General features: G+C 51.6%; 1 protein-coding gene across 2 annotated transcripts; it reads left to right on the top strand.

The window, feature by feature from the left end:
* The first annotated feature begins 1,395 nt into the window (after window positions 1-1,395).
* NCAPH (non-SMC condensin I complex subunit H) lies at window positions 1,396-11,776 on the top strand. 2 transcript variants are annotated; one of them, XM_065659078.1, is made up of 17 exons: window positions 1,396-1,633; window positions 1,709-1,790; window positions 2,064-2,156; window positions 2,923-3,061; window positions 3,782-3,897; window positions 5,077-5,266; window positions 6,386-6,477; window positions 6,628-6,833; window positions 7,252-7,397; window positions 7,903-8,010; window positions 8,517-8,635; window positions 8,953-9,060; window positions 9,687-9,845; window positions 10,148-10,267; window positions 10,518-10,603; window positions 10,881-10,956; window positions 11,333-11,776. In XM_065659078.1, the coding sequence occupies exons 1-17, from the start codon at window positions 1,470-1,472 to the stop codon at window positions 11,390-11,392; spliced, it is 2,064 nt and encodes a 687-aa protein (XP_065515150.1). In that variant the 5' UTR covers window positions 1,396-1,469; the 3' UTR covers window positions 11,393-11,776. The 2 variants fall into 2 exon arrangements, with proteins under 2 accessions (XP_065515150.1, XP_065515149.1); XM_065659077.1 differs by having other exon boundaries at window positions 1,397-1,633; window positions 3,779-3,897.
* The last annotated feature ends 552 nt before the right edge of the window (window positions 11,777-12,328 follow it).

The raw sequence follows: 12,328 nt of genomic DNA, 5'->3' as shown, positions 1-12,328 counted from the left end.
CTGCTCCATCCAGTGGTTCAGACTGGAAGAGCATTTTGCACTTGGGAAGAATTCAGACATCCAAGTGCAGCAGCATCGCAGTACCTAAATCCATCAAGAAGGAATAGGGCACCTGCTGCTTCACCCCCCTCAGGGGAATAACACTGGGAATGGTAGGGCTGGAAAAGCTTCTCTACTGGCTGGTGGCACTGGAGATGAAGCTGCTCTTCCCATCAACTATAGGGTCATGATCATAGAGGAACTGAATAATACGGGTTGGAAGGGACCTTCAGAGATCATCTCCCTTCCACGCAGCCATGCCCCAGGCTGGACCGCTCCCCATGCTAAGGCAAGGAGCGTGTCCCCTCTGCCCGCAGCCAGGCACTGCGCTGGCAGCATGGAATCAATGAGGATGGAAAAGAGCTTTAAGACCAGGTCCAACCTTTACCCCAGCCCTGCCAAGGCCACCACTGACCCATGGCACTGAGGCCTCGTCTCCATGGGGTGTGAACCCTTGGAGGGCCGGTGCCTGCAGCCCTGCCCTGGGCAGCCTGTTCCAATGCCTGAGCACCCTCTGGGGCAGGAATTGTTCCTCAGCTCCATCTGAACCTGCCCTGGTGCAGCTTGAGGCCGGTTCCTCTTGTCCCGTCCCTTGTTCCTCGGGAGCAGAGCCCAGCCCCTCCTGGCTCCATCCTCCTGGCAGGAATCTGTCGCATCAGGCACAGCTCTGCTGGGGCAAGGAAGCCTGAGGAGCAACAGCTTTCCCCAGCAAACCTTTCCTGCAGGGAAACCAGAGCACCACAGACACTGCCTCACCTGCTGAGCACGGGAGGTGCGAAAAGCGGATGTGGAAGGGGGTGCTTCTGATCCTCGTGGGGTCCTGCACACAAACACGGGCTGCCTTGCTCAAGCCAAGGGATCAGGTTTAGGAAGCTTTGCTGGCTCCTCACCAGTCACTGCAGCAAGGCAGGAGCTGCTCCTCCCACTGAGCACCAGGGCCGGGCGGGGAGGGAGGATGCAGTGCGGGGCAGCATGGAGGCTCCATCACACCCCACCGGGCTGCCCAGACCGCGGCTGTACAGCCCAAATACCCCCCGGTGCACCCAGAAACACACGGAGCTCAGGGGGAGAGGGCTTCGGGGCGCACCGAGGGTGTGCAGGACACCGGCAGCGCTTCGCACCCCGCATCCCCGCACCGGGGAAGCGGCCATGGCCTGACCGGGACCTGACAGGAGCCGGAGCCGGAGCCGGGGCCTCCTGTAGGCCCTGGCCCCGCCGCGGCCGTTACACCCAGCTCCTTGCGCGCGCACAGATTCAAACCCGGAGGGGCGGGGCGGAGCGCCGCGCGTTCCGATTGGCAGGCGGGCGAGCGGGCGGCGCGCTGACTGGTCCGTGAGGGGAGGAGTGGGCGGGGCTATCGGTGGCCGCCCCCGGCCCTGAGGCGAGGCGAGGCGGCGCGGCCCGGCCCGTCCCTGCCCCACGGTGAGAGGATGAGCGCCGCGGCCCGGCGGTCCTTCGGCACCAGCGGCACCCTCCTGCTGGCCGAGTGCCCTCGGAACGACGATGAACGGGAGAGGCGGCAGCGCCGGCGCTCCAAAGTCACTGACCTCCGTCTCAGCAGCACCGACTCGCCGCGGGGCCTCGCCTCCCCCAGGTAGGGGCCCGGTGCGAGGGGCCGTGCGGGGGTGTATGGAGGAGCAGGGTCCCTGAGCAGCCGTGTCTCCCTTAGGCAGGCGCAGGCAGGCCCGCAGTGGAGCCACAGTCAGATCGCGGATCACTACAGCACCTGCATCAAGCTCTCCACCGAGAACGTGAGTCGGGGCTCCCGTACCACCGCTGGCAGCGGTCATGAGGCCACCTGGGAGGGGGTTTAAACTCCTTGAGCCGTGGTTATTCTCCAGCCTAGCCCTCAGAGCCGTGCCCCTGAGCCAAACCGCAGGCTTCTGCTGCTGCCTCCCCAGCAGTAACCAAGCAGGACGTGGAAATGACCGTATCCTGCTGTAAATACCCCTTGGGATGAGGGATCAGACACTTCTGACACATCATTTGCCAGGGGATCAGTTGTGAGCTGTGCTTTGTTTCAGAAAATCAACACGAAGAATGTCTTTGGCTTACACCTGATAGACTATATGACGGAGATCCTGAAACAGAAGGACTCTGAAAGGACCAACTTCAAGGTGAGAGGCGTCACTGCCTGGTCGTGGAGGTGCTTTGTTTGCAGCTGGCATTTAGCATAAGGTTTAGTCAATAACAAACCTCAAATAATGCCAAGGTAACTGAGCTGGCTACTAAAAATACCTTTTAGACACAGCAGAAACTTATAGTGTGGAATCCTTTCGTACCACAGAAATGAAAGGCTTTCAGTGATGGTCCCTCAAAAGGAAAGCTTATTTAAAAGTAAGACTTGTGAAGCTTCTGAGGTAAATAGTGGGTGGTAACAGGTAAAGAAAGGAAGGTAGTGTGGTTAATTCCCAGTGTAGAATTAGGGAAAGGAACCCTAACCCAGTGTTAGGGTTAGGGTTAGAGTTAGGGGGTTAGGGTTAGGCTTAGGGTTAGGGTTAGGGGTTAGGGTTAGGGTTAGGGTTAGGGGTTAGGGTTAGGGTAGGGTTAAGGTTAGGAAAGAAGTTAGTGTGGTTAATTCCCAGTGTAATTTTGATCCAGGATGGATCAGAATAAGAATTTGCTGGGACAAAGACTTCCTCACTGTAATAGTTGACTGATGCTGTGGGGAAACTGGATTCTTGGGTGAATGAACAAATGGCAGTGGCCTTGAGGAACCCCTGAGCTAGCTCTGTTGTTGATGAAATTGAAGAAGGGATGGCAAAGAGTGCACAGGTGTTTGCTTGTGCTACAGAGCATCCAGAAGTTTAGGTCTGTAGAGTCACATCTAGAGGAGACTTTTTCCTCCATAACTATAACCCAGCTCTTTGTCCCTCCTGTCAGGTAGCAGCGGGCACGATAGATGCCAGTGGCAAGATTTACTCCGTGCGTGTGGATACGATTCATGTGGATGCGTACAAAGTGCTTGGAGGCTTGAACAAGGACACAGCACCCAAAAACTCTGTAGACAGCCCAGGAGAAGGTGTGCCTTGCACTCTTTTCTGTTTAGCTGTTTCTGTTCCACCTGCACAGAGGGGAAATGTTGGTGTACTTCCATAGCACATGTGAATTTGGAAACACTTTGTACATCTCGGAGTAAATCTCCCTTGAGTAGGGAGAGTTGAGGTGAGACGCTGAATTTGTCGCTCAATTCTGTGTTCAACCAGTGGGCCCATCAGATCTGAATGTAAACCAAAAGTGGCCTAATCTGTGTAAGGATGAACTGCCTCACTCTTTGCTTTGAAACAAAACCCATGCTGTGAAGATAAAATAGTCCATAAAAAGAAACACAGCATCCAACCAATGAATCATACAATGGTTTGGGTTGGAAAGGACCTTAAGATCATCCAGTTCCAACCCCCTGCCCTGGGCAGGGACACCTCACACTAAACCAGGGCATCCAAGGCTCTGTCCAGCCTGGCCTTGAACACTGCCAAGGATGGAGCATTCACAACTTCCCTGGGCCACCCATTCCAGTGCCTCACCACCCTTACAGTAAAGAACTTCTTCCTCATATTTAACCTGAACTTCCCCTGTTTAAGTTGAAACATTGATGGATTCTGCTAGTAGATACCAGGTGACTTCATGCCCACTGGGTTTTGTGTGTTTGTCTTGCAAACTGAAGTAAAAGCTGTGCTACCCCGCCATAGGGTATTTTAGTGAGTTTTCTGAGTGTAGCTTTTTCGTCTTTTCCTTTTAGAAGACAGTCCAGCTCCCGAGGTTGTCAAGAGAGTAAAGGCAAAGAAAAAGCACTCGTTCAAAACCATCGAGACGAACCTGAACAACATCAATGTGTCGGAGGCTAGTCGCAGATGTGAGGTGGGTGGAGGGAGGCTGCTGCAGCAGCCGTGTTCTGGGGAGGAAAGGAAATGTCACCTCATCTTTCTCATTTCTTAGTGTGCATTCCTCTCCTGGGCTCTAACATTCATGTGTATATCTGTGAATCCTGCTGTTAGAGCAAGGGTGTGTCTGGTCATGGGTGTTCCTCCTGTGTGAGGAAGCTGGGGGAGCTCTCCCCTTGCTGAAAAACATGGGATCACAGAATCAACCAGGTTGGAAAAGCCCTCTAAGCTCATCAAGTCCAACCGTTCCCCAGCACTGCCAAGGCCACCCATGGCACCGAGGGCCTCAGCTACCTGGTGTGTGAACCCTTGCAGGGACGGTGACTGCAGCCCTGCCCTGGGCAGCCTGTTCCAATGCTTGAGCACCCTCTGGGGAAGGAATTGTTCCTCAGCTCCATCTAAACCTCCCCTGGTGCAGCTTGAGGCTGTTTCCTCTTGTCCCATCTCTTGTTCCTGGGGACCAGAGCCCAGCCCCTGATGTGCATGAGTCGTTCTCCCTTCAGCTCTGTGTTTCAAAGTCTCCTTGTTCTGGGTTCAGCTGTAACTGTCATTTTTTCTTAGCAGCTGATGCAGTGCTGTCTTTGACTTTAAGCCTGAGAACAGCATTGCTAGCACACCGATGGTTTTAGTTGTTGCTAAGTAATGCTTACTCCGATCAAGGACTTCTCAGTCTCATGCTCTGGCAGTGAGGAGGGGCATGAGAAGCTGGGAGGAAGCAGAGACAGCACACCCGACCCAAACTAGCCAAAGGGGTATTCCATACCACAGCACTTCATGCCCAGTATAAAAACTGGGGGGAGTCACCCAGGAGGCCCGGATTGCTGCTTGGGTCAGGCTGGGTATCGGTCAGCGGGTGGTGAGCGGTTGTATTCTCTCCCCTTGTTATTCCCCTTATCACTATTATTATTGGTGGTAGCCGTAGTGGTTTGTGTTATACCTTAGTTACTGGACTGCTCTTATTCCAACCCGTGAGATTTACATTCTTTCCATTCTCCTCCCCATCCCTCTGGCAGCCAGGAGGGAGAAGAGGAGTGAGCGAGCAGCTAGTGGTTCTGAGTTACCAGCTGGGCTTAAACCATGACACTCCTGCAAAAACGTGCTTCACCCCTTCCATCTACTCCATTCCCTGATTCTCTGCTTCATTCCATACCTGTAGATTGATCCCATGTTCCAGAAAACAGCAGTATCATTCGATGAGTGCAGCACAGCTGGAGTTTTCCTCATTGGGCTGCGTACCCAGGACTGCCGCTGTGAGCTGCTCTTCGACTCGGAGATCATCCCTCTCCCTTCCTCAGAGACCCTCACACTGCCAAACACCAAGCCTGTGAAAGTGATGGATATAAAGCGTGAGTGCTGGTAACCATAAGAAAAGGGGCCCATCCAGACCTTTATATCCTTTTTATCTCCAAAGTGTGTCCATTTTACTCTCAGCCAGCTTGACTCGTGCTTTTGTTCACTGCTTGGCCACTCTATGGCACCACTGCTAGTGAAACTGCTGGATAACAGGACTTTTGTAGATGTTAGATCACTACAGATCTAAAGCAAATCTGTCATGTAGCATGTATAGGTGGCCTGAGCTGTGCTGCAGTTGAGATTAGTGTGTTCCAGGCTAAGGACTTACATTATAGAATCCTATAATGGTTTGTGTTGGAAGGGACCTTAAAGCTCCTCCATCTCCAACCCCTGCCACAGGCAGGGACCCCTTCCACTGGAGCAGCTTGCTCCAAGCCCCTGTGTCCAACCTGGCCTTGAACACTGTCAAGGATGGGGCAGCCACAGCTTCTCTGGGCACCCTGTGCTAGCGCCTCAGCACCCTCACATGGAAGAGCTTCTGCCTAAGAGCTCATCTCAATCTCCCCTCTGGCAGGTTAAAGCCATTCCCCTTGGCCTGTCCCTACAGGCCCTTGTCCAAAGCCCCTCTTCAGGTTTCCTGTAGCCCCTTTAGGCACTGGAGCTGCTCTCAGGTCTCCCCTTCAGGAGCCTTCTCTTGTCCAGGCTGCTCCAGCCCAGCTCTCTCAGCCTGGCTCCAGAGCAGAGCTGCTCCAGCCCTCGCAGCAGCTCCGGGGCCTCCTCTGGCCTCACTCCACAGCTCCACGTCCCTCTTGTGCTTTTGCCCCAGAGCTGGATGCAGAGCTGCAGGGGTGGTCTCACCAGAGCAGAGCAGAGGGGGAGAATCTCCTCCCTGACCTGCTGGCCACAGTGTTTTGAGCCTATACATAACTACCAAACCCCACTGCTCTGATAAGATTCCCAGTGCTATGCCCACCATGGAGTTAGGGTAGCAAATGAACTCTCTGCTGAGAAATGAGCTAGCTGCTTTTGCAGTGAGCCCTGCACTGCCCTACATGCAGGAAGAGCTGCCTACATGTGTGGCTTTAAGAATGATTGGATGCTTGGTACTTGTTTTAGCTGCTGGTTTCTTCATCCTGTGTTTGATCTCTTCGCGTTGCTCTCCTTGTCTCTAGTCCTTCTAGCACAGTGCAGTGAAAAACGCCCCATCTGCTCTTCACTGGCTGGTTTCCAGTTTACAAAGTGGGATGCTGAATCCAATGATGAGGTACGTTTGTTAGCTCTGGACTGGGTGGGATACCTGGGTTGTACCTGCGCTCACCTTCACAGCAGTCACTGAGATACATGGAGCAGTGGGGTGTTGTGCTGCAGGACCATTGCTAGCCTGTGTTTTCCTGAGCACTTTCTTCTCCTGCAGTCAGTGTCAGGCCTGTTGGATAAATTCAAGAAGAGTGACCAAGTGTTTGATATCAACGCAGAGGCAGACAGCGATGTGGAAGACTGTGCTCCCATCCTGCCAGGTGATGACTTCAGTTCTGACTCCCCCAGGAATACACCAATAGACAAGATTGGGGAATTCAGAGAAAACCTCAGCTCCTTTGGAACAGTCTCCCAGGGGACCGGGTAAGTAGTCACTGAGAATCTATGGCTTTGCTTTGAGAGGGAGTGACAACTGCTGGCATCTCTCTGGGGGATCTTTCATTCCCATGTACACGTTTCCCATCTGGCTGTAGCTGCTTTCTCTGCAAGCTTTGGATACATCCAGGAATACATTACAGTAATATCTCTGCTCTCTAAGAGGACCTTTTTGTGTGGTCACATTTGACTGCTTGTCTGCTCCCTCTGCTCCCCAGTTTCCAGCCTGCCCTTTGGCAAATCCACCTCTGTTTCTGCAGCAGCTTCACGAGCTCCATAGTTTAGAGTCCAGCACAGAGGGAACAAGCAATATCCTTACAGAACTGATGTGGATATTGACTGGACATTCAGGCCCTATGTGTGCCAAGGGAATGATTTCACTCAGCAGCATGTGTGCTTTTCCCAGAACTGACAAAGCTTTTGGAACGGGAGACGTCGGGACCATATGCCATTATGTTTCCATGAAACCAGGGGAATATTCCTACTTCAGTCCCCGGACTCTGTCGATGTGGGCTGGCCCAGAGCACTGGCGCTTCAAACCTCGGCACAAGCGTATGTATGTAGAGACAGCAGCTCATGTGCTGCCAGGTCCTGCTTCCCTTTGGGCAGCATCTCACTCATAAAGCAGGGACAGTGGAGAAGGGGGCAAGCCTTCCCTGGCTCTTTTCTAGCCAGCTGGGAACCAAGACTGAGTTCAGACACCACAAAGGCTCTCAGCCACATGCCGATCCTTTTAAAGTGTTCTCTAGTATTTGGGTAGTGATGCTCAAAGTTGAGAGGGTGTCTCACTGCAGCGACAGGAGGTAGTGGTACTAATACAGCTCCTGCTGTTATTTCCCACCCTCTGCATAAACTCTGAAGATTAAATTACACTTTCTGCTTCTATAAAAAGATACTGATCCCTTGAAAACGTGAAGCTGAGAACACCACTTGTTGCTTTCCCGCAACAAAGAGGATAGGTGACCTTTCTGTGTGGAGCAGATGCTCAAGTTAGGAGTGAGCTTGTGGTTCTTACTCTGTCACAAAGCACTGACAGTTTGCTTCCTTTCTGCTGCAGAGGCTGAGTTTGAAAAAGAGACCAGGAAAAGGAATGCAAAGAAAGCGTTTGAAATAGACTTTGATGAAGACATTGACTTTGAGGCGCATTTCCGTAAGACCAAGGCACGTGCTGAGTTTCTGCCTCTTTCTGCTCTCTCTTTTATCATGTCAGTGTGGCTGGCAACTGTCAGCTGCAAATGGCCCCTGTGAAACTGGCTCTGTAACCTTAGAGTCTTCTGACTCCAGGTCACCTTACAAGCTGAGGGGTTTACTCACCTTACGGTAGAGAATCAGGCTGGATTGCTCCTGGCTTATACCCCAGCCATTAAAAAGACCCCATGGATCCAGCTCCGTGTCCCAGTGTGCTGCACAGAAACCATTAGGTGCACCACCTAGACCAGTGTGAACTCCTCCTTGCACACATCTTAGAACTTGCCCCCTTTCAGACTGAGATATTAATTATTTAGCTTAAATAAGCAAGTTTTGAATAGAATGAGTCAGAGTTAGAACATTGTGTGATTTAGTCTGCTTCTTCCCTGACACAGACAAAGACCTGTGTTCAAAGCACTTACTGTGTGTTTGTGAGTAGTGGATAGCTCATGGGCAATGGCATTTATTATCCCCCCCAGGCAGTTACAACTCTAGCCAAATCCATTCTGGAAAGCCAGAACGTGAAGAGCACCACGCTTCCCGCAGACTTCCGCTATGACCCTAACACCATTCTCCAGCTGTACCTCAAACCAGCTTTTAAGGTAAGAGACTTCTCTAAAAGCCTGTTTGCAATGATTCCATGTACAAAACCACTCTCCACCAAATGCTTCAAGTGCTTTGAGATGCTCCTTAGGGCTAGAGAAGAGCCACCCTGTCTCTCACTGAACTGACACACACTTGCAGATGCTGGAGCGGCTCTGCTTAGCTGGGGGCTTGCTATAGAGGGCTGGTGTGCAAGGAGGAGGAAGAGCCAACAGGCTGGGAAAAGGGGAGGTGATGAGGAAAGAAGATGCAGGTATTATTGCTTGGTCAATATTTGGAGATTTTCCTTTGCTGACCCCTGCTCTTGTCCTGGAAGTTCTGCAGGACGCCTCAGCCAGAAAGCTCCTTGGATCGTGAAAATGACATCGGCGAGTATGACTACAACAACCCCAATGACACCTCCAACTTCTGCCCTGCGGTGCAGGTAACTGGAACAAGAAGCTTTATTTCTGATGCTGGTATTTGATGTGTGGTGGGAAGAAGCTGTATCCAGAATTAATTCCTAGTGAAAAAGAATTGGAGTTGCAGGTATCTCTGTGCACACCCATGTCTCCTCACCAACATGAACTAAACTCTTTATGGTGTTTGCCCGTCAGTTTGCTGCAGAAACTCCATTCCAGTGCCCTAAAGCAGGGACAAATGCCATTGATCACCTCCAGAGTCATCTTTAGTGAGGTTTGCTCCCAACTGTTTTGAGCTACCATTGAAAGAGATTTCTTCTCAAGCTTCAGCTTTTGGCCAGGCCAGTGCTGCCTCCTGCTTGCATTTGTGAGAAGTCCCAGCTGGTCCCACACTTGCAGGAAAACCCATCATCTCTGTTGTCTTTCCTTGGAGGACAGTCCCTTGGTATTCTGCACTCTAGGTGTCCCTCATGTTTGGCCTTAGCCCAGCCTAACTTCTGTGGGGAGAAGCTGAATAATAACATTTTCCATGGGGAAGGTGGGCAGGTATAACCACCAACCTGAGAGGGTGGTGTTATCTCAGTGCAGGACACCTCTGGCTCCTCAGAGATGTCTCTTTGTAGCCTCACTGCTCTTTCTTCTTCATCAGGGTGCTGACAGCGATGATGATAATGACCCAGTTCAGTTCATGGGCCTGACAGGGGAGTTCAACCTTACTGCCCACCATGAGGTTCCAGAAGCTGAGCTCAACAGACTTGTCGATATCACAACATATGGAGAGCTGAACCTCATTGCTGAGCCCCAGAAGGTAAAGATTTGTGTTGTCACTAAGTGAATTGCTCATTGGGCAGGTCTGGAGCAAAGCCTCTCACCACCTTAGGTGGTTGGGAGTCCTGAGACAGCAGTTTCGCTGTTTTGCTACTGGATGCTTTGCACCCAGATGAACCCCTGTGTAAGAGGAGGGAATTAATCAAAGGTCTAGCAGTAAGAGAACATTCACTGTTGTTCCCAAGGAGAACCATGTTCTGATTGTCCTGTGGTCCTGATGGAGGACAGTGCTCCTGCTTCTACTCAGTTGCTCTCAATTCACCCTGTACTTCTGCTCCTCAGATCAACAAGATAGCAATTCAGTATGCAAAGACAGCCAAGAAAATGGACATGAAGACATTGAAGAAGAGCATGTGGAACCTCTTGACTGACGGAAGGGGGAAAGAAACAGTAGCAGCAGAGGTGAGTGCAGGAGGCACCAGATCCTTCAGTAGCCCTCATGGCAAGAGAATGCCTTGCAGGTAACTGAGCTTAACTCCTGCAGAGACAGTCCTGGGCAGGTTGAGCAGCAATTCCTTTCTAGCAGTCTTGCTCCTATGGGATGGCCAGGAAGGAGAGACAGAGTGTAACTGGGAGTGATTTGTCTCTGAACACAAGGTGAATACTGGCAAGCAAAGTCTGCCTCAGCAGTATCTGTCTTTTTGCTAAATAGATGAAGGATGCAGAGAAAGAGGAGGATGCCTCAACGATAGCAGAAGAGAAGGTCTTCAGCAGCATCACAAAGGATCTGTTTCACAGGTAGAGGCCCTAAAAAAGCCTGGGCTTAAGATCAGGGATAGACTTCAGCTGAGCTCAGGCAAACACCAACCCCTCTGTGTCTGTTACAACCTACCTGAACCCTGGGGCTGCCTGGGGGAGCTCTTGGCTTGCATTCAGCTGGGGGAATTGTTGCTAGTGAGAGGCGAAAGGTAGAGAAAAACCAGATCACTGGGGAAGAGCTGATCTCCGGTGACCTGGTCCTTGCAGGCACACTCCATCCATCGGGCCATCCTAACCTTCTCCTTCTCTTCTGTAGGCTGCCTTCTAAGATGGCTAAAAACCTGTCCATCCCCTTAGCCTTCGTCTGCCTCTTGCATCTAGCAAATGAGAAGGTAAGTGGAGTGTGGACACAGGATACGTAGGAGGAGAAGAGCCGTTTTCTTGCTACATCAGGACTTCTCCAGTCCTGGTTTCATGCTCATAGTGAGCATAAATCAGTCTGATACCTGTGGTTAAGCACTTGTAGCATTTCCAGCCTAACTGCCGTCTGTCACTGCTTGTCATTGGGTCTGGCAGAAGAGGGGAACACATGAGCATTAATAGCATTTCAGTCTCCCAACACCCGATGGGAAGCCTCAGCCTTGTGTGTGCTGACAGAAGGGGACAGAAGGGGCTGGGGTTGTTCTGAACCTTCATCATGTGGGTGTTTGCCAGAGTTTGGGGAAGAGTTTGGTTTTGTTGAACTTGGCTTTTCTTTTCTACTCCCAGAATCTGAAGCTGGAGGGCACAGAGGACCTGTCTGAAGTCTTGGTGAAAAAAGACAACTGAGCCCTGTGTGCTCAGCTCCTCCACTGGCTGGTGCTCTCTGGACTCGCTCATCAGTGGTAGGCTTTTCTCCTCCAGCACTGTTGCTGTGAAACCCCACTGGTCTCTGCACCTCCGGAAGAGTTTAAATCAAGGATGTCCTACCTAAACTTAGGACCCATACAGAGGGATGGTTGCAGCTCTGCCATCTTCAATCCATCAATTCTTTCCTGGGTCTGGGTAGTGAAGTTCCTCCATCTCACTGTGAACCAAAAGGCTCCTCTGTGTCCCTCAATGTACATGGACCATTACCAGGTCTCCAGTTCCTCCTGTTCCTGTCATCCTGTTCATCCCAGAAAACGATTTACTTTTTATACTGAGCTTAAATAAATTGCTACGGACTTTGCAGATGGGCTTTTGAGGTGGGGAAGGAGGAGTCTCCAAACCAGGGGAGAGGCTAAAACAGCAGTGTTGGGGAGCAGCAGTAGTCAGGGAGTATCACCAGCCAGGACCCAAAAACGTGAGCAACACCAACCTGGAGAAGGGGGCTAGCTTCAACCAAGAGCTGAGATCACCCCACAAGCTCCTGGTGCTGAAGCAGGTCTGAGATCAAGCAGAGAAGTGAGCCTGAAGGTCAGGGTTGTCTCTGAGGCAATGCACAGCTTAGGCAAGAACTGAAGCTGTGGAGCTGAGCTTTGATGGAGCTCCTGGGCCATGATGTGGCTGGGCTCCTCATGAGGCTGATCAAAGCCATTAGGGCTTATTAGTGCCTCTGAGGTATCCCAGGGCCTGAGGCTGAGGATGGGACCTCCATAGAATAGAATCTTCATGGGATCAACCAGGCTGGAAAAGACCTTTGGAGATCATTGGCCATTACTGCCAAGTCTTCCACTAAACCATCCCTGGAAAGCTGGCCCATGAGGGGCAGGTTTTGGGGCACAGAACACACTGGTGGGACAC

Source organism: Lathamus discolor, chromosome 22, assembly GCF_037157495.1.
Source record: "Lathamus discolor isolate bLatDis1 chromosome 22, bLatDis1.hap1, whole genome shotgun sequence".
In the NCBI taxonomy this organism is placed as follows: Eukaryota; Metazoa; Chordata; class Aves; order Psittaciformes; family Psittacidae; genus Lathamus; species Lathamus discolor.
The sequence above is the reverse complement of the archived record's forward strand: the minus strand, read 5'-3'. Positions and strand labels throughout refer to the sequence as shown.

What these genes read in the sequence shown, in the direction of transcription:
- NCAPH (XM_065659077.1), top strand. Translation starts at nt 1,470, where the DNA reads ATGAGCGCCGCGGCCCGGCGGTCCTTCGGCACCAGCGGCACCCTCCTG. An exon ending in ATGCTGAATCCAATGATGAG is followed by an intron (nt 6,478 to 6,627) that starts GTACGTTTGTTA and finishes CTTCTCCTGCAG; the next exon opens with TCAGTGTCAGGCCTGTTGGA. An exon ending in ACTTCTGCCCTGCGGTGCAG is followed by an intron (nt 9,061 to 9,686) that starts GTAACTGGAACA and finishes CTTCTTCATCAG; the next exon opens with GGTGCTGACAGCGATGATGA.